The sequence below is a fragment of the Scardinius erythrophthalmus genome (genome assembly GCF_964197995.2).
Source record: "Scardinius erythrophthalmus genome assembly, chromosome: 10".
NCBI lineage: Eukaryota > Metazoa > Chordata > Actinopteri > Cypriniformes > Leuciscidae > Scardinius > Scardinius erythrophthalmus.
This window is the reverse complement of record NC_138230.1, coordinates 32,185,687-32,205,397: the sequence shown is the minus strand read 5'-3', so window position 1 is coordinate 32,205,397 and position 19,711 is coordinate 32,185,687. Positions and strand designations below refer to the sequence as shown.

The window sequence follows — 19,711 nt, the reverse complement described above, 5'->3', positions numbered from 1 at the left end:
TTGTAATTCAAGTCAAGCACAAGGATTTTACACCAGGGGTCAATAAATGTACAATAAGGAATCTACAGACTGACAAATGTTATTATTTTTATCACACTACTTGTGCTAAAAAATTATACAAAATAATTGAATAAAGACATTAAAATAATATTATTTTATGATAATCATAATAACAATTAATATACCAAAAGACACATTATATAAAAGACACATTTTAAAGAGTATTATTTTTTTAAATAATGTAACTTCCATTATCATTGTTATTGGTTCTAAATAGTATACAGTGAGGAAAATAAGTATTTGAACACCTGAGAAAATCAATGTTAATATTTGGTACAGTAGCCTTTGTTTGCAATTACAGAGGTCAAACGTTTCCTGTAGTTTTTCACCAGGTTTGCACACACTGCAGGAGGGATTTTGGCCCACTCCTCCACACAGATCTTCTCTAGATCAGTCAGGGGTGCGTTTCCCGAAAGCATCGTTGGCCAACTATGGTCGCAAGTTCCGTCGTTACCAATAGAGTTCAATGGACATTGCGATGAACTTGCGACCATAGTTGGCCAACGATGCTTTCGGGAAACGCACCCCAGGTTGATTGACAGTCATCAACCAGTCATGTTTAGCTTCTTCCATTTTCTAATGATTGCTCCAACAGTGGACTTTTTTCACCAAGCTGCTTGGCAATTTCCCCGTAGCCCTTTCCAGCCTTGTGGAGGTGTACAATTTTGTCTCTAGTGTCTTTGGACAGCTCTTTGGTCTTGGCCATGTTAGTAGTTGGATTCTTACTGATTGTATGGGGTGGACAGGTGTCTTTATGCAGCTAACGACCTCAAACAGGTGCATCTAATTTAGGATAATAAATGGAGTGGAGGTGGACATTTTAAAGGCAGACTAACAGGTCTTTGAGGGTCAGAATTCTAGCTGATAGACAGGTGTTCAAATACTTATTTGCAGCTGTATCATACAAATAAATAGTTAAAAAATCATATAGTGTGATTTCTGGATTTTTTTTTTTTAGATTATGTCTCTCACAGTGGACATGCACCTACGATGACAATTTCAGACCCTCCCATGATTTCCAAGTGGGAGAACTTGCAAAATAGCAGGGTGTTCAAATACTTATTTTCCTCACTGTATACTGAATATTTTAAAAACATATTTCAAATACATAAGTATTATTGATATTACTGTTGATTATTATTTTATGACAACAATTTATTAATACAATGACTAAATATGTATAAAATCATAAAAAATTTTAAAGACAAATTTTATTAAAGACAAGTATTATTTTTATTTTATTTATTATTTTAATGACTACTTCTAATACTAGTACTAAATCATTTTTAAATAACTGAATATTTTAAAGATGTATTAAAGTGATAATTTTATTAATTATTTGTATATATAATAACATTATTATTAATAATTGTTATTCGTAAATGTATTTTAAAATGTGGTTAATCAGTAAAATCATTTTATTTGAAATAAATGAAAAGAAGAAAACCTTTCCCTTTAAACCAGTATAAAAGTCAGTAATGAAGACACACTGACAGTGAATTGTCCATGAGTTTTTATTAAACCTTAAGTACAAATTGAAAAAAGTAAAAAACAAAATAAAACAAAGTAAAACAAAATAAAACTGGCAATATAACCAACATGAAATCTTTCCTCGTGAGAGGAAGAGCTGAGACGCAGTGCTAATAAATTAACTCGCCTGACCGTGAGCAAATCTCTCATTGTAGAAAAAGGAACCAAAAACAGCAAAAAATTCTGAGTAAAATACATTGTAAGGCCATAAAAACTTGACAAATGCCATTTTTTGTTGAAAACACCAGACTTGGTTTTCATTAAATACTCCTAAAACAGTCTTCTGTTAAGGACAACAACCAACAAACTGAATTATAGTTTTTTTTTTTTCCCTTGACAGTCACCACTGGCAAGCTCAGTGCAACATGAGTAGCTACTACAATGTTGAATTTTCAGTAATGAAAATGTAAAAACCTTTTTTTCTTTTTTTTGTGAAAGTATTTTCCCTTTTCTTTAAAAAAGTAAACCTAAAAAACAAAACTAGGGGGAAATCGCGACTCCTTATCTTAGTCCTCAGTGATGTAAGCAGCACTTAAAATTTATACACATTACCAGAGCAACCCTGTATGCATCAAACTCCCACAGCTGAAGAAACTGAAATGTAAGGCTTTTCTTCATCTGACATCATCCATCTATCTATCCTTTCCTTCTGTCACTCCAACAAAGGCTCAAGTATTAAAGACATTTACAGGATTATGTACAAAAGGTGATTTTTTTAAGTTTCTTTAAATCAATGATACTTCCGCAAAAATGAAAAGACAACAAAAATAAACAACAATAATAATAATAAAAAAAAAAACCTTGGACTTGCATTTCACATTTTACACCCTCTGAATAGTGGCTCTAACTTGAGATAGCACATCAGAACAAAAGATCAAATAAAATGCAAAAACACAAAATATAATAATTACAATAATATAATATAATAATTAATGTTAACTGGTACAGATGAAAGTCTGGAAGAATGGAATGTTGACACGATTGCACATCTAGAAGCGGAAAAAGCCTCTGGGCTCTTCCGTCCTGTGGGATAAGAAGGCTAGCAGACAGCACTTCTTTCTTATTACCTTTTTGTATTGATATACAATAAAAGGAGGGAAAAAAAACCAGCACCAAAAATAAAGAAAGATCTCCCCACTAAACATCAGGCACAGTTATCGCTCGTAAGCGTCAGCGTGGGAGGAACCCCTCTCACTACCGGGACGGGACCCACTCGTTCATTCCCTAACACCCACTTCCTCAAGTACAGCCCGACCCGCTGCCATGGAAACCATCGTTCCCCGAATCCACAGAGGAAAGTGTGAAATGAAAAGCAGATGAAATTAAATAAAAAACACAGTACTTCCTCTTAAAAAACACATTAAAACAAGACAAATTTCAAGTGTTTACCATCTTTAGAGCTGCGTCTTCCGCAGGGGAGCTGCATGGGGGGTAAATGAATTGAAATCAAAACAAATGTCATAAAACAAAACAAAACAAAACACACAACAAAAACAAACAAAAACTCAAAACAAAACAAACACAAAACAAAAAACAAACAAAACAAAAATCAAACAAAAAACAAAACAAAACAAAACAAAAAACATTCTTGGGCAGCTCCATCAAGCACCAACATTCAAAGGAAAGGGGCCAGGAAAATTGAGGAGAGAAGCACCCATTTGTCCCAAGGTTCACAGTTCAGGAGGAGCATGTGTGCAGTCAATGGGGCCGAAGGTGAGGGGGAAGAGGGTCCAGGCAGAAAAGATGACATCATACTCACACCTGTCAGTGAAATGCACACCTGGGACCATGTCTCTTAATGCTATCAAACATCTGGTGAATAAAAACTAGTGCGCTAGTGCAAAAAAAGGCAGCCTGCTTTCAACACAGGAAACTCTGCCCTGCTATGAGGGTGATAAAAGACAGAAACGAAATGAAGAGAGGGAAAAATGGATTGTTTGACGTAGGCAACCGGGTGGCGTTTCTCACGAGACGGCAGCGGCGGCACTTTTGGACAGGTGGGTCAGGGACAGCTCCACAGTGGCTCTCTTGCGGGGGCCGCGCTTGCCTGGCGGTTTGGTGGGGCTGGAGCCGTTACAGCCGTCCGCCACGCTTCTCACCACGGCTTTACCACACACCTGATTCACCAAACTGTTGATCTGCTCCTGAGGGACCACACAGGACACAAACACAAGGAGAGACCATGGTGAAAAACACTGCAAGCCTGAGTGCTCAATGATTTATTGTTGATGAATTGTTTCTTTAAATGTGGCAGATATCAGGTTCGAGTGTGAATGGATCAAGATCCCGAACTGACACACATGAGCAAAAGAACAATAACAAGATGGCGGAGCACGCTGTCATATGGGTGTAAACATGGAGGACACTAAAATCGGTGTTTACGTGTTCATTTATAAGCTGATGTGCTGTGGAAGCCCGTGATTTGGTGTTCATGCAATGAGCAGGACGAGGATGAAGAGAAATAGAGCAAGTTTTTCAATTTTTTGTTTATAGTTTGCGATCACTCTTACAATAAGAAGTTGTTAAGTTATGACAACTTCACTGAAAATAACCTTGATTAGCAAACCGTTAGTTAGTGTGCAAATTGTAGACATTTGTACTTACTTTTTTGCACACGTGTGCCAAAATGCATGCATTTTGCTTAAATTAATAGGAAATTCAAATCTGGTGTGAGAAAGAAACTTATTGTTCAGAGATCTAAAGGTATTCTTTTGAGGAGAAAACAAATCAAATTTCAAAATTGAGCCACAGTGATTAAATAAAAACTGTAACAGAACACTGAATCCACAGAAGCTCATTTGCATTCAGATTTGTGGTAATGTTTCCCCAAGCGCTTGTTGCTAGCATTTGCCAGAGCACAACATTTTATGAAGGGACATCAACTTTATAGTTAGAAGGGTTGTTGAACCCTTGAGGTTCCTCTAAGCAAAAGCATCCCAACAGCGCCCCCTGCAGGTGTGCTTCTGGTCATGGGTCTTACCTCATCGTAGCGGTACATCATCTTGAGGCCGCGGCAGCTTTTGTTTCTCTCCACATAGTGCAGCGCACACTCCAGACAGAAAACAACATTTTCATTCTCCTGCACCACCTGCAGCATTAACAACAACCATTAGCTACATTAAGATCATAACTCATTATAAACGATCAGTAATTTATGTGTTAGTGAAGACTGAAAGTGTATTATCAGCACTGGAAGTAAATTACAGCTATGACTGAACTATAGAACTGTCTGACAACTGTAACAATGAAAAATTCTACAAAAAATATAAAAAGCACATTGACAAATATACTACTATGACAATTAAAATAGCGTTTTACAGTCTACAGTACTAAGCAAAAAATAATATAATAGAGCACTACAGTATATTTTAAATGGTTAATATAGCATATGAATTGTGGACCAGGGCTTCTTAACCCTTTTGACTCCAAGGCCCTCCATTGTCAAAGAAAACATTAAAAGGGACCTCAAAATATTTCTGCTATTATTGACAAAACTGCTGTTTGTACATTCATTTACATTGTTCACACTTTTGAAATGTCCCCATACTGTATATCCGAGTTTATCCAAGACCTTGAGAACCAAAATGAAAGTTGTAGAAGGAACAAATTAAAATAAGAAATAAAATGTAATCTTTATATTGCATTTGAGATGTTTTAGCTCATTTTAAAGTTTGTTTCATCTTTAGTGCCTGGCCCTATTGGGCCCTGTCCCAAATGGCACACTTCACACGCAGTTTCGGTCTTGTGGACTTGCAACAGCTGCCGCGTGCGGGTGTCCGTTGAGAGTCCATGAGACCGTAGGGTGTCCTATTTGTCATTTTAGCTGTCTTTACCTTCAGTCAAAGCGGCGTTACGTCACGAAAGTGCAGATCGTAGGAAGACCGTGAGTTTTTAGGGAGCCATTTGGGACAGGACCTTAATATTATTATAGTTTAGACTGTACTGACTGCTAAAGTACAGTATAGTTTTTACACTATGACCCAATAAGCACACTATTGATTCTAAATGGCATATGAGAAATTAATTAGTGCATCTCAAGTCAAATGTGCCAAGATGATACAGTATACTATGATAGAACTGTTTTTGGGCTTATATGGACTAATTAGGGAGTTAGTGATGGTTTCAACTTTTAGAACACAAAACAAACATTCAAATTTAGGACAGAGCCTTAGTTTGTTGGTATAGTATAAACTACACTGAGCCCTACAGTCCAATATAATCTTAACTGAATCTCACCATAGATAAGTAGCAGAGGTGCTGGCACGTTTGGCAGCGTCTCTCGGATGACTCCAGCGCCAGCCACTTGCGTGGTTTCTTCCTGGTGTCAGCAGGCGATTGGTTGTTGTCGTGAGTGCAGTAGCGTGCGGAGGAAAGCAGCCCTGCTTCATACAGCTCCTGCCTTTGCTTCATCTCTATGTTCCTGTAGGACAGCAGCACACTCTCTTCACAACTGCCTTGCCATTGGTTATAATGTTTAAAGAGGCCATTTATGCCCTTTTACAAAGTCTTGATTTTCATTAAACTGGGCAAAAATATACTCTGTGTGTATATATATATACATACACACACACATATACATACATATACATATATACATACATATATATATATATATACATATATATATATATATATATATATATATATATATATATATATATATATATATATATATATACATACACACAGTATATTTTACATTATTGCAGCACCTCTCTTCCCAGTCTGTCTGTAACGCTCTGTTTAATTTCTATGCAGTCTCTATGAAGCCCCTCCTTCTGAACAGCCCAATGTGCTCTTATTGGCCGGCTGGACCAGTTTGTGATTGGTATTATACTATAAAAATGCCGTTATAATATATAATATATATAGGTCATTTCAGAAAAATCATAACTTCACTGTTTCCACATCAGGATGGGTTTGCAGTGCTTACCTGAGATCTTTGAGAAGAGAAGAGATTGTACCAAGCACAAGTCTGTTTTCACGTTTGGCCTCGGCTGTGGCGATCTGGTAGAGGAGCTTCTCCATAGAGAAGGGTTTTGCTATGTGCCTGCATTTCAGGTCCTGCGAGAGAAGAACAAACATGTAGAGCGTCTTCTAAACATCTATATACGTCTATGTGTTGTCCTGCAGGTGAAAGTGGAAAATGTGAAAATGTCTCACCTTAGCAGCCTCGTAGCCCAGGTTCATCCACTGTGGTGTGGCAAAGTGCACAGTTTCAGACACACTGTAGCCACAGCACACCCTGGACACGAACGCACCGGGGAAGATCACCACGAACTGCCCGCTCTGCTGGACCGTACGGTGGACCTTTATCCCCTCACGACAAAGCACCTCCGGAGAAATCTGGAGAAATACACACTCCTAAGTTCTTTGTACAAGAGCATTACATTCAATAAGCAATGTCAGCAGACTCACAAAAAGGTAATGTTATTTTTATTCACAATATCTTACCATAATATTCTTCTCCAGCATTTCCAGTCCCGGCGTGCCATTGGCCTGTAGCAGTGTATGCACCACTTTATCAAGCTTTGTCTTTTCCTCAGCAGGAATAGAATACCTGTAATGGGACAGGCGAAACTTCCTGTCAGTGTCACTGTTTGGATGACATAAGGCGACAGGCCTGTCTGCTGGTTCCTAAACCAGCTTTGTTGCCATGAAAACATGCCTTGGCTTTATTATGTTGAGTCATGCATGTATAAAAACAAAACAAAATCAAAAACACAGCTGAATGCACATTGTAATAAATGGTGTGTTTAACGGAGTACAGCACCCTCTAGAGGTGGAAGATTATAATACAGGAAAGACATTGATAGAGCCTAACACTTTTACACTGATATGACTGTTATCATTGTTAACAAACTAAAATGATTTTTGGCAATAGACAAAGCTGAAAAATTAATAACTGAAATAAACAAGCTGAATTACTAAAATTGCTAAAAGTAAATTAAATCTGAATAACAATATTAAAACAAAAGCTATTCAGAAGAAGACAAATTCAAATGACAAAACCACATAACATTAGAAAAAATTAAATGAAAATGAAAGCTGAAAATATACAAACAGAAGTGAACTCAAGATTAATAAACTATAAACTAAAATTATGAATAAATACTATAATAGTATATAAATATTATGAAATCAACACTGCATTTAATGTATCTAAATATTTAAAATTTAGTGTCAAAATAAAATCAAATTCACTCAAGACAATTGTATACAACAGAACAATGCAAACTGTATAATGTTCTGTAATATTCTGAAATATTTTGTTTTTCGAGATTACTACAAAAATAGAAACATGTAACATGACCAATATATACACTGTATGTGTGTCAGATATGTGTGTATGTATGTATGTATGTATGTGTATATGTATGTGTATATGTGTGTGTGTGTATATATATATATATATATATATATATATATATATATATATATATATATATATATATATACACACATACATATACATATATATATACATACACACATACATATACATATATATATACATACATACATATATACATACATACATACATATACACACTGACAGTGTATACATTGTTCATGTTACTGTATTTTTACAGAATAAAATGTTTAATAAAAAAAAAACCTTACCAAATGCAATCAGCACCAGTGTGTAAGTAATCAATGTATGGAAGGCGGTTTTGGTCTTGTGACCAGCATGAGGTAGAAAAGACCATGCCGATGTTCAGCCAGGGAATAGTCACCCCTGAACAAGAGAAAGAGAGACAGAGAGGGGGGTGATGACTTATTCAACAAAGGAACTTTATATGATGTGGAGAGAAGTGTACTTCCTGCTACAGACAACAATAGTGAACTCACCAGGCACAGCACCAAGATGACGCAGAATGGATCCAGAGTTATTGGGAAGGACAGTGAGGTTCCATCCATGCCTACAGCGAAAGAGAGAAAGGAGTGAGAGAGGGAGAGAGAGAAAAAGAGATTATGGTAGCCTCATTTTTATAAACAGTAATACATCTTCCCATCATGCCTGTAATTCATCTCAAATGAATGCAATGCTTACTTGGAGAAGGGTTCAGACTTGCCCACAGGGAAGCCGCTTCCATGTGTGTTTGTGTCCACTTTCCCATAATGCACTGCTATATGGCAGTCCCTCTGCTCCACTATCCGCCAGTATTCTTGCTATATAAAGAAAAGCAGGACAGATGGAGATGAAGAGAAATGGTAGGATGAAGGTAACAAGGAAATATGACATAAAACAAGGATACAGCTGTCATGGGACATGCTTATAAAATATCCAACATGGAAAGTGCATGCTATTTAAAGACAATTAGTAATAGAACAGCTATTATTATTATTATTATTATATATCTTATAAATATATATATATATTTTTCAGCATGGATATTTGTCACCTACGGGGATCAGAATCAACATTTTACACAGGTAATAAAAGTAACATACTAAACCTGTACACATTTATCTGGTGAATGGTTAAAATACGGGAAGTATGTGTGTACCTCAACTTCAGCAGCCCCAGGCTCTTTGTTGAAGCACATCATCATAGTATTTCTTGCTATTCTGTAAAAGGTGGTCAAAGATACCGATCTCCCCTGTAAAAAAGATAAATAAATAACAGTACAGAGTAAGAAAAATTGCTAAATAATCGGACAAGCTGTCTGTCAAATTGGTAACCGCTCCAGGCAGCTCTCAAAAACAAGCTTACGATTCAATTACATATATGTCAAATGTTCTTTATATAAACCTGTTCTTTATATGTTGGTCAAGCTACATTATGTGGTTTTTGACATACTTTACTTTAAAGACAGTACTTAATTTCCTTCCTATACATAGATGTCAAGTTAAAGGGATAGTTCACCCAAAAATGAAAATGCTGTCATCATTTACTCTTCCTCAAGTTGTTCCAAACCTGTATGACTTTCTTTCTTCTGCTGAACACAAAAGAAGATATTTTAAAGAAGGTTGGTAATTAAACAGTTGCTGGTCCCCATTGACTTCCATAGTATATATTTTTTTCCTACTATGGAAGTCAATGGGGTCCATCAATCATTTGGTTACCGACTTTCTTCAAAATATCTTCTTTTGTGTTCAGCAGAAGAAAGAAAGTCATACAGGTTTGGAACAACTTGAGGAAGAGTAAATGATGACAGCATTTTCATTTTTGGGTGAACTATCCCTTTAAGAGTTGCAGTTTATCCATTCATTGTTCTACAAGTTGTCTATTTCCTCTTCTTAAGCACTACACGCACAACTGAGAAAAAAAAAACCTCACTCTTCAACCGCATGACAGCACAGATAACTATAGACAAAGACGATTGCCAGGTACCGCACTGGAGATGAACAAAGTGCTATGTGTGTGTGAAGCTGAGCTGTGACCTATATTCAGGCACCATTCTGTAAAGAGGCCCATTCTCACAGTACCGCCCAGCAGAGAGTGTTACCTCAGACAACAACACACAGACAGACAGACGGGGTGCTATAAGAGTCAGCGGGGTATTTTTATAGGGCTAGAGAGGCAGACGGAGTCACCTTACATCGACTATGGCTAAGAACTCAGCCTCACGTTCACCAGGAGCTGAGGGCCTGGGAACAAGCCCTCTCACAAAACAGACACTCTCACCGATACCCACCCACTCACAGTTATAGTTCTCTCTTTCTTTTACCACCAGTCCTCACGCAAACCACACAAGTTCTGCACCACATTTGAACGAGCTGCCTCACTTTCTACATTAGCAAGCTACCTTCTAGAGCAGCATGGAAACCAAAATGAAACCTCATGAGTGACTGAATTAAAACACTCTTCATAGGCAGCAACTGAGAATCAACTGTGAAATGAAAATGTCTTTTTTTGTTTTTTTTTTGTGGTTGACATGAAGAGTGCTTTTCACATGGTCGATCTTAATGCAGTCAGATGCTAGCATGTTGCTAAGCTAACTTGATACTCTAATAAATGCAACAAATGCATAGCATGCACAAATGCTGGGTGAAATTGTGTTTTAAATTAGATGGAACGATTTTCTATTGACATGTAGTACTAAGTAAAAGTCTTGGCAAATAATTGTATAAAAAAAAACAAAAAAAAAAACAAAAAAACATGCAAACACTGCTGGGACTAATTTTGGCCAGAATGAGATCTCCCAGAATGAGTTTTTCTTCAATTCGGGAACATGTCTAAAAAATAACAGACAGCTCACTAAAGTTTGTAAAAGATCTACAGTGTTTTGTACCTGTAAATCTGTCTGAGGAACAAAACAGATGCTCACACTGGTAGCTTAGCGAGTCAAAATAGAATACATAGCTCTGAAGTAAAGCTTAGATCTGTGATGCAGAGCACAGCACAGAGAGACATCCATCACACACTGTAGAGCCAACATCGGCAGCATTAAAACCCAAAACACATCACATATCAAGCCTTCCTCCTTTATTCCCCAGCGGTGTGGCACTGTGTTCAGTGTACAGACAAACATAGTCATCAGGCTTGATATTCTGGCACGTTCTCTGGCAGCTCAGTGGCGAGCCCTCTCTGCTCTCTCTAAACACTTCATTACCTGAGGAAATGGCACATCTGCTAGTCTGACTGACTGAATAAAGTGAATAAAACAAGTTTGACACATAATACTGCCATTTCAGAAAGGAAACAATAACGTTAGCTTGCAGATGAGCTATTATCAGTGCCTCTATTACCTTGTATATACATTTGTGCTGGTCACTGAGAACACCTTCCTCTTCTGTCTCCTCTTTTGCCTCATCACTGCCCACTGTTCCCCCTTTCTTTTCCTGAGCAAACAGTCTGCGACGGCCGGCCTGCCGCTGGGTGTCTGGCTCTTTGTTGTGATTGTGGAAGCCGTTGCGGTGGTTAAGGCCGGTGAGTCCATTCTTGGGTTCGAAACGGGGAAGAACCAGAGACCGCTGGCCGCTATCCGAGTGGCCCTCCAGGGGTCCTCGCTTGCGTTCCAGAGCCTCCTTTTCTCCCAGCACCTCCTGCACCAGTTGACAGTGCTCATCGGGAGAGAGCAGGTCATAAGAGAGCAGGTACTGGAGGTAGGCCTCCTGGAGCTTGGCCAGACGATCCTGTGCTGATTTGGGAATGCGAAGAAGGTCGGCCAACCGGCTCCATTTTTTCAGGTCCATCACCTGCTGCATTCCACCCACGTCGCAGACAAGCTCAGAAAAACGAGCCAGGTCTACTTCACAGCCACCTGAAGGGCGACAGAGAGCGGGAAGAAATTATTGTTAAATGTTGAATGCAAAAACGGTATGTTAGAAGTGTATATTAACAGTTAATGTATCATTTCCAACTAAACCACTGCAACTGACACACTGAACCATTTGCCGCCGAATGAGTATTGACAGCTCCAGAATTAAATTTCATTTAATTTCACAGCTCATTAATTCTCTAAATATGTTGAAGGAAAAATGGTGTGATATCTTTTTGTCTTTTGAAACATAATGACAGGAGAAAGTGAGCTAAGAAACCGACAGAGAGTGAACACCAAAAAAGGTCAGTGACCACGTTTAAAACCCTCATAGGAATTATTGCAGCATACCGGCGGCATTCTAGCAAGCTCACTAAACATTTATTTCATCCGTAAATTCTGACTGGATCCTCAAACAGAATTCTGAAGCAAAGCAATGGCTCAAAGTGGTTTTAAAACCTTGTCATGGTGCTGGACAAGTTCTGAAGAAATTGGCAATTGTCAAGTTACCCTGATAAAGTTGTTCAGGTATGTTTGATTAGGGATGGAACTAAAATCTGCGGCCATCCAGGGCCAGATTTGTGGAACTCTGGCTTATACCAACAAAGTAGCTGTATTCAAAAGGTTTTAAAGGGACTCACCTATAAGAGGCGGCTCGTCCATTGAGATGCCCTGAGATTTGAGGTGCTTCTTAATGCAGGCCAGTTTCAGAACATTGGGGCCCCAGCGCCGACCCAGCTTGTGGATGCGCTGAACCTGTGTCACAAAACGCATCTCGTCGTTGAGTTTGCACTCTGGCCTCCAGTCAGGAGGTGGCAACACTCTGCACAGTCCACATGACTCGGCCCGTTCCCGTACTGAGTCAAGATAAACCAAAGGGTCCTGGAACTCCCTGGAGCTGGGCTTGAAAATGTGCACCTCCTCCCCCAGGGTCGCCCACCCTGCCTTGCTCCTTTCACGCTCCCTGTCCGGCCGTGTTGGAGGTGTGTGTGTGGGCTCTGCTGGTTTGAAGGACTTGTTGGCTGAGGTAGTGGATGTGGTCCGATTGAGGGCGGGGTTAGTTTGGGCCCTCTGCTGTGCTTGTCTGATGAACATCAGTTTGCCAGCAGAGGCACGCTTGGGCCGCTGACGTGCTGGCTCAGGGGTTGCGGGGTTCTGGGGCATGCCTGGGGAGGCAGGAGCAGCAGGGGGAGATTGAGGAGGGGCATGACCCGTTTTCTGAGTAGGGGAGGCAGCCATTTCAGTGATACTATGTGCAATAGTGACAGTGTTGGGGAGCTTGAACTGATTCAGGGCCTTCTTGCTGCGAGTTTCCAGCGGGCTAGTCTGCAGTTTAGCTTTCTTAACCTCATTAACAGGCAGCTTAGTTTTAGCCTCATCACTCTCAGTTCCAGCTCCAAGGATCGTAATAGCATCACTTCTGCGTTTAGAGTTCCGCAGTCCCTGCCGCAGTTGTCGGCCATCTTGCTCCTCTTCCCTGGCACTGTGGCGTCCATTAAGCCTGCCGTTAAGCCGGCCACCGTTAGTCATCTTATGCACCCCATTCGATAATAGCACCTGTTTGCGGGTTTTTGCATTGATACTTTGGGCTTTTCCTGAGTGAGAGAGCTGAGGCCGGCCATGGCCGTTGCTGGTTGGATGATGAGAATGATGTTGGTGGTTGTTGCTGTAAGCACGGAGGCCAGCAGAAACAGCGTGCTTGCTGTGGTTGAGTTTGGCTTTCTTTACCAGTTCTCGTTTTGCTTTGGTGTAGGTGACGTGGCCCTTGGTCACGGTGGCTGTGTACTTCACAGTTTTGGACGGCAGACGGAAGTCTTTCTGCTTTTTGGCACCGGCTGTGTGCGTTCCGGCTGATGATGCCCGTGTGACTCCATTTACTTTTGAGACCTTAAGTGAACAGAAGAAGAAAATTGTTATAATCATGTTATATAAAGTGGATCAATGCAACTTTAAGGAACTGAGATTCTCAAACCTGACTGCAAATAATAAGCTCCTAACGTCTATTTGCACACTAAGACGGTCACAGTGCATGTCTCTGCATACACAATAATACACACCACAACAGAGCTCCAAAAACCCCAAAACAGAGAAAACAGCAGGGGGGAAAAGAGGGAGGGGAAATGTACTAGATGGAGGGAGAAGAAAGAGAGGAATGTTTTTATTCCATGCCAACAGCTGCAAAATAATCCTTAGAAGTAAAGTTTATCATAAAATCTCATTCAAACACCAATTCATAGATGGCTTTATACAGCAGAGTACACTAAAGTTCTTCAAATTTGGCTTTAATGCCCAAATAAAAGGATCTGTGCTTTGAGCTGATCTGAGGCCCCCAATAAACTTCACAGCAGAGCAGATGCAGCTTGGGTTACGCCCGGCCTCTCATTGTTTAACAGCCGCCATGGGAATTAGACTATGCCAGGCTACAAACATAGTCAGCCTCGACTTCTCTCTTCACATTGTTTTCTTTGGCTCTATTTTTCTGGCAAGGCAGAAAGGGTTTGATTTCCTATGTGTGTGTTCTCACAGAAGCAAGAATAGAAGATGCAGCCGGAGGGTTTTAGTAGGCTAAAAACTCCAGGTGAAATAAACACGATGTGCTTCCTGACATTAGAGGAATCTCATTGGACAAGAAGGATGAGTCCTGACATTTGGCTTAAAGTTCTCGACAAGCCTTTAATCAAAACAATGCAATAGCATAGCACATGAATGTTGCAGTCAGATATCCAAAGTTTTCTTTGCACAATGTTTGTGATACATACTTTATACATGGCAAACAATGTCAAAAGCCCCATGCAGGGCTCAAAGCTATGGAAGCTTGTTTCCGCCACTGGCTTTATTTCTCATAATTGCGTGATATAAAGTAGCAATTGCGTGTTTTAAAATCAGATTTGCGACATATAAACATGCAATTCTGAGAAAAAAAAGTCAGAATTGCGAGTTTATATCTTACAATTCTTACTTTATAACACGCAATTGCGACTTTACAACACGCAATTCTGAGATAAAGTGTCATTTTTTTATTATTTTAAATTCTGTGGTGGAAACAAGCTTCCATACAAATCCAACCTATCAACTGAAGAAAAAGTTAGAAGCTAAGAAAATGTGATGACAAAAGTTATCTTTGTTAGATGGCTTTTTATAAATTTGGTCTCTTCTTTCAATTAAATTCAAAGAATGTACATGTTTCACTTCCTAATAAAGTTACTGACATTTAATAACATTTTCATATGCATTTTATATGCCATTTGGCGAGGACTAATTTTGTACTTGCGACTATCTGGATTGCCAGTAATGCCTTACTGGTCAGTTATTTACCAAACAAAAGAAAAACACCTCCTTTTGTCACAATATGAATTTTCACACCTGGTCTGAAGGGGTTCATTTAATTGCAGGGTTTAGATTTTTTCTTTGAGGCCTGTTGTGATAAATTCACGCTCTGCGAAAAGGTCTTTAGATGTAGTGCCACACCCTTTTACAACCCTCCCTATCCCTCTCACTTTATTTCTCCCTTTAAAATCTCTGAACGCTCCTAATGAGAGGCAGTGTTTTGGGAACAGTGTCCAGACTGCTGTGATCTCTGGGCCAGAGGTTCGCTGTCGGACAGATGAGGAGATTGCGGAGTGTCTTTGAAATAAGACATCGGCTGTATTGTATTCCTATCAGGTGCAGCCGAACAACAAAGAGAGGCTATTAAAAGATAAGGGGGACTGAAATGTGACCTCCTTCATCAATCGCTTCCCCTTGTCGACGGTGAAAGAAAAAAAAAAGCAGCAGGAGGGAGAGGGGGAGAATATAAAAGAAAGCGACAGATTCCAGCCCCAGAGGCAGGCATGATGGATGCTCTCTGCAGGTAGAGTAAGCAAATGTAGCATGTTGTCAGCTGCGGCCATGTCTATGTAGCCCCCGTCATCACACCCGCCCCCTTTCGAAATAACACGTCAGTGGTCTACGGCACGCCCCATCCCGTCTGCGGGGCTCTGAGAGTGCAGAATGCGATTGTAATGATAATCCCACTCAGCATAATGTCAGAGTGTGCTGGATGCTGAGTAGAGCCTGTGCGCAGCAGAAATTCCACGCCTGGCTCGGTGTAATGAGCGCCATGACCACTAGAGAGCTCACTGATCCCAGAACACAACCAGAGAGTGCAAACGAGCCCTTGCCAGCTATTATTTAGACTGCCTGAAAAGGTGGAAGAGAGAGAATGAGAGAGAAACCGCGTAGGCGAGAGAACACAGGTCACTGGACTGTCCCCAGTGGAGGAAACAGGGAAGAAAGCAAGGAAAGAGAATGGAAGGAAGGATGGAATAGTTAAAGGCCGGCTGGCCAGAGACGTGCAATTAAACCTGCTTAACAGCCAGATAAAAAAAACAAGAGAACACACACAGACAGAGGCCAGGCCAGCTCTCTGAAGTGGATCTTGTTTGCATGTGAGCGTGAGGGAGGACAGATGACATCATGTGTTGCTATAGGCCAGCTGCAGCAAAGCAAAATAATTAACTGAGAACATCTGCAGCCCGCAACACCCCTCCACACACACACACAGAGTACATGTCTATCTATCTGTTAAGAGAAGGCTCTCTCTCAATTCCATTTTCAATTTAGTGCAAATTAGTTCAAATAAATTAAAATAACACATATGGAGTAAACATAATAAAATAGAATTAAGTTTTATGTCAGATATTTAAAAAAAAAATAATGATTATTAGTATAGTCTATAATATTAATTTGGCACAGACATCAGCAAACAAGTTTTTTTATTTATCAAAAAAAAAATACAATAAATCAGTTATTTTTGTTTTATCAATTTGTTTTATTTGGTCTATAGGTTTATTTACTTTATGTGTTTTTTTATTTTATTTATTTTTTATTGTAAATGTGTATTTACATGCATTCAAAATTAAATTTAAACACACTTTCTCTTTGGAGACAAAGTACCCACAGCCAAGTACCACAAAGTACAAGAAAACTTCAAAGACAAAGACAAAATATCAAAAAGACTCATTAATAGCTGCCATGGACACAATGAAACACTGAATATAGCCGTAACTCAGGGATAACAATTAACACACATACAAAGGCAAATCAGTTCAATAATAACGCTGCTGAACCTGATCCTGCACCTGCTGTGCACAGCATGAGAACTCTCTTATTCCCTGATCAAGAAAGTCTGTGCAATGGCTAACACTCATATAAATAACATGAATAAAAATGTATAATTATAAAAAAAATGGTAAAATTTTAATACATAAGTAAATACTTAATTCAAAATAGTGTATCATGTGAGACTGTCTTTTAGCAAACACACAAAAAAAAGTGTTGGCCAATTGCTAAAATGGACAGTAGCTCAGCACAAACATAGAAACCAGCATGATAAACATTCAGCTCATGTGCAACGGGTCATGCACAGGCTATAGCTCTTCAACACCTGAACACCCTTCAGAAAATTGGCTTTTAAAGAGAGACAGAAAGAGAGAGAGGTCAACAGCTGTCTAATAGATTCTCACAGTATTGCGGACCATGCCGCATCTATCAGTGTTGCTTATTGTTATAAGTACAGCAGATGAGTGGCAGTGTGTTTATGTTCATTTCACTATAATAACAGGATTTATCTGACTAAAGGGTTTAACATTGGGTCAGTCATTGCGGTTAAACTGCGACGTACAGGTGCCACTGCTAAATGCGGATTCATAACAATGATTTAGGTCACATCCACACGAAGCCAAAGCTTTCCCTATCCGATCTTTTTTTCCCCTTGTTAAAAAAAAAAAAAAATGACGTAAACACGGCGTCGTCTCAAGAAATATCTGCGTACACAAGAAACCACTGAAACCGACTCAAAACGATGTAGTCTACATGCCAGACCAGTATGTGGCGCTGTAATTCTGCAACAGAGATACACTAAAATGGAGAAGAAGACTTGGAGCATTAGCATGAGCCTGGTTCGCTGTATACAATAATAATAGGCTAAGTAGCTGCTTCTTCTTCTTTTTTTTTACTTTATTGTACAATATAAACAACCATAAATAGACAATCCAAAATATGAAATGTCTTAATCAGACAACAGACAAACATCATAGCATAAGAAAGAAAATATAAATGAAGTAAAATAAAGAAATTAAATAAAAAAAATTTTTTCAACACGTGGGGTGATGACGTCATCGTTTCACAAAATATACGGATCGGCTGTACACACGAAACCGCAAGGGTGTCATTTTCAAATTTATCCACTCTGGGACTCGGTTTAAAATTAATAAATAAAAAAAAAATAGCGGTTTCAGGCTCACAAAACGCCGAATGCGCCAGGATGAAATGCCAATACGATACAACATTTTAAAGTAGCCTATACAGCTTAAGTATACATCTGTCTTTCCCTGCTCTCTAAGGTTCATTGTTCACTTAATCAGTTTTGTGGCCCTCAAACCCAACAGGCTTGTTAATGCCGGAGATGGTGGTGGTCTGATTGTTTGAAGGCCACATCAGGATCGATGTTCCCAACTGACTAGCAGATTGCCAGTGTGCAAAGCCAATCATTGTACAATCCCTTGCTCTTACTGGGATGGACAGAAGGGTGGTATACCTGCTTGCGGAGTTCCTCTGAGGTTCTTCTGTAGTTGTGGCCGTTGGTGTTGTGGCTCTTGGCGGTGGCCGCTGTGTGCTTGTGTGAGATGTCACCAGACGCATCACACCTCTCGCTGCAATCTCTTACCACAGCCAACTCTCTGCTTCTTGTTCTGGGAGTGAGCTCTTTGTCCTTGTGTACCTTATGGCCATTTAGCACTAGGGAACAGAAATAACAGGGTTATTAAAATACACAAAAATATGTTGCATGTAGTTACTATAGTAATAACTATAAATTATGCATAGTTACATGCAACTAACACTAAACCAAACCCTTATCCTAACCCTGTTGTTAATTAACATTACTCAGTACTTAAGTGTATAATTACACTGTAACAAGGACACCTTAAAATAAAGCGTAACCAACTATTCTTTATTAATTGCAAAGATAATACATTAAAATATTGTATTTCATTGCCTTCTCAGTCACATTTTACATTCAATTCATGCATCTTATTTAGCAGGCAGTAAATGTTTCAAATCACACACTAAAAATATTATGTTTACTATTTGCAGTGTAATTTTTTCTTGTGTGTGAAAGCAGTGTGTTTTCATTATAATCTTGTTCACAGCTCATTGAGCAATGCAAGAGGGTTGCTTTATGAATTTTATCGAATGCAGTGTCAGAACAATTTTGAAAACTGCAGTTTTGCCATACTTCATACTTATTTGTAGCCTGGCTAACGTCAGACCTCGTCTCATTGAGACGTGGTCTGGGAACCACATGTTCATTTTCTCGTATTTGAGGCGTGGTTTACGAATGCCCAGAGCCGTTTATTGGGCGCTACGAATGTCTATCAAATGCGCCTGTACGTAGCTCATAGCCAATCGTTTCAATTATACCAGATGACGTATGTAGAGCGACAGAAATTGGACGAGGAAGAAGATGAAATAAACTTGCGTTCTAAACTACTTAGAGCACTATCTAAGGCTGCATCGAAAGGTAACTTCGCGTCTGATGCCATGTTGGATCCATAGATATAAACAAACTGCTTCGGTGTGTCGCATAGACGTCGTCATCGTCTTGCTGCTCCCTCCCCGTTCTGTGATTGGTTCCCTTTTTGAGGGGAAAATCTGGTCCATGGTATCCAGGCTGCCTAGCAGCGTGAATAAAATTGCGCTGCGCGCAAGGCGGCATGGGGAAACACAGGCTAACTTATTTGTGTACTGCATGTACTTTACATTTTACATTTACTTTACCAAAAAAAAACAAAAAAACAAAACAAAGCAAAACAGAAGTAAAGAAAAATCAAAACCAAACAAAGAAACAACACAAAAACAAAACCTCCCTCCTT

At 39.3% G+C, this 19,711-nt stretch overlaps 1 protein-coding gene across 1 annotated transcript in view; it reads right to left on the bottom strand.

The window, feature by feature from the left end:
- Positions 1 to 1,558: 1,558 nt before the first annotated feature.
- Positions 1,559 to 19,711, bottom strand: part of jarid2b (jumonji and AT-rich interaction domain containing 2b) — a 108,541-nt gene continuing 90,388 nt past the window's right edge. Inside the window, exons 6-18 of the mRNA XM_081375691.1 lie at positions 18,376 to 18,575; positions 12,440 to 13,685; positions 11,287 to 11,801; positions 9,102 to 9,194; positions 8,645 to 8,763; positions 8,443 to 8,513; positions 8,215 to 8,329; positions 7,045 to 7,150; positions 6,754 to 6,936; positions 6,524 to 6,654; positions 5,827 to 6,010; positions 4,571 to 4,678; positions 1,559 to 3,734 (exon numbers count right to left, since the gene is read on the bottom strand). Coding sequence (XP_081231817.1) covers positions 3,555 to 3,734; positions 4,571 to 4,678; positions 5,827 to 6,010; positions 6,524 to 6,654; positions 6,754 to 6,936; positions 7,045 to 7,150; positions 8,215 to 8,329; positions 8,443 to 8,513; positions 8,645 to 8,763; positions 9,102 to 9,194; positions 11,287 to 11,801; positions 12,440 to 13,685; positions 18,376 to 18,575 — 3,251 coding nt within the window. The 3' untranslated portion in view covers positions 1,559 to 3,554. The remainder of the gene's footprint in view (positions 3,735 to 4,570; positions 4,679 to 5,826; positions 6,011 to 6,523; positions 6,655 to 6,753; positions 6,937 to 7,044; positions 7,151 to 8,214; positions 8,330 to 8,442; positions 8,514 to 8,644; positions 8,764 to 9,101; positions 9,195 to 11,286; positions 11,802 to 12,439; positions 13,686 to 18,375; positions 18,576 to 19,711) is intronic.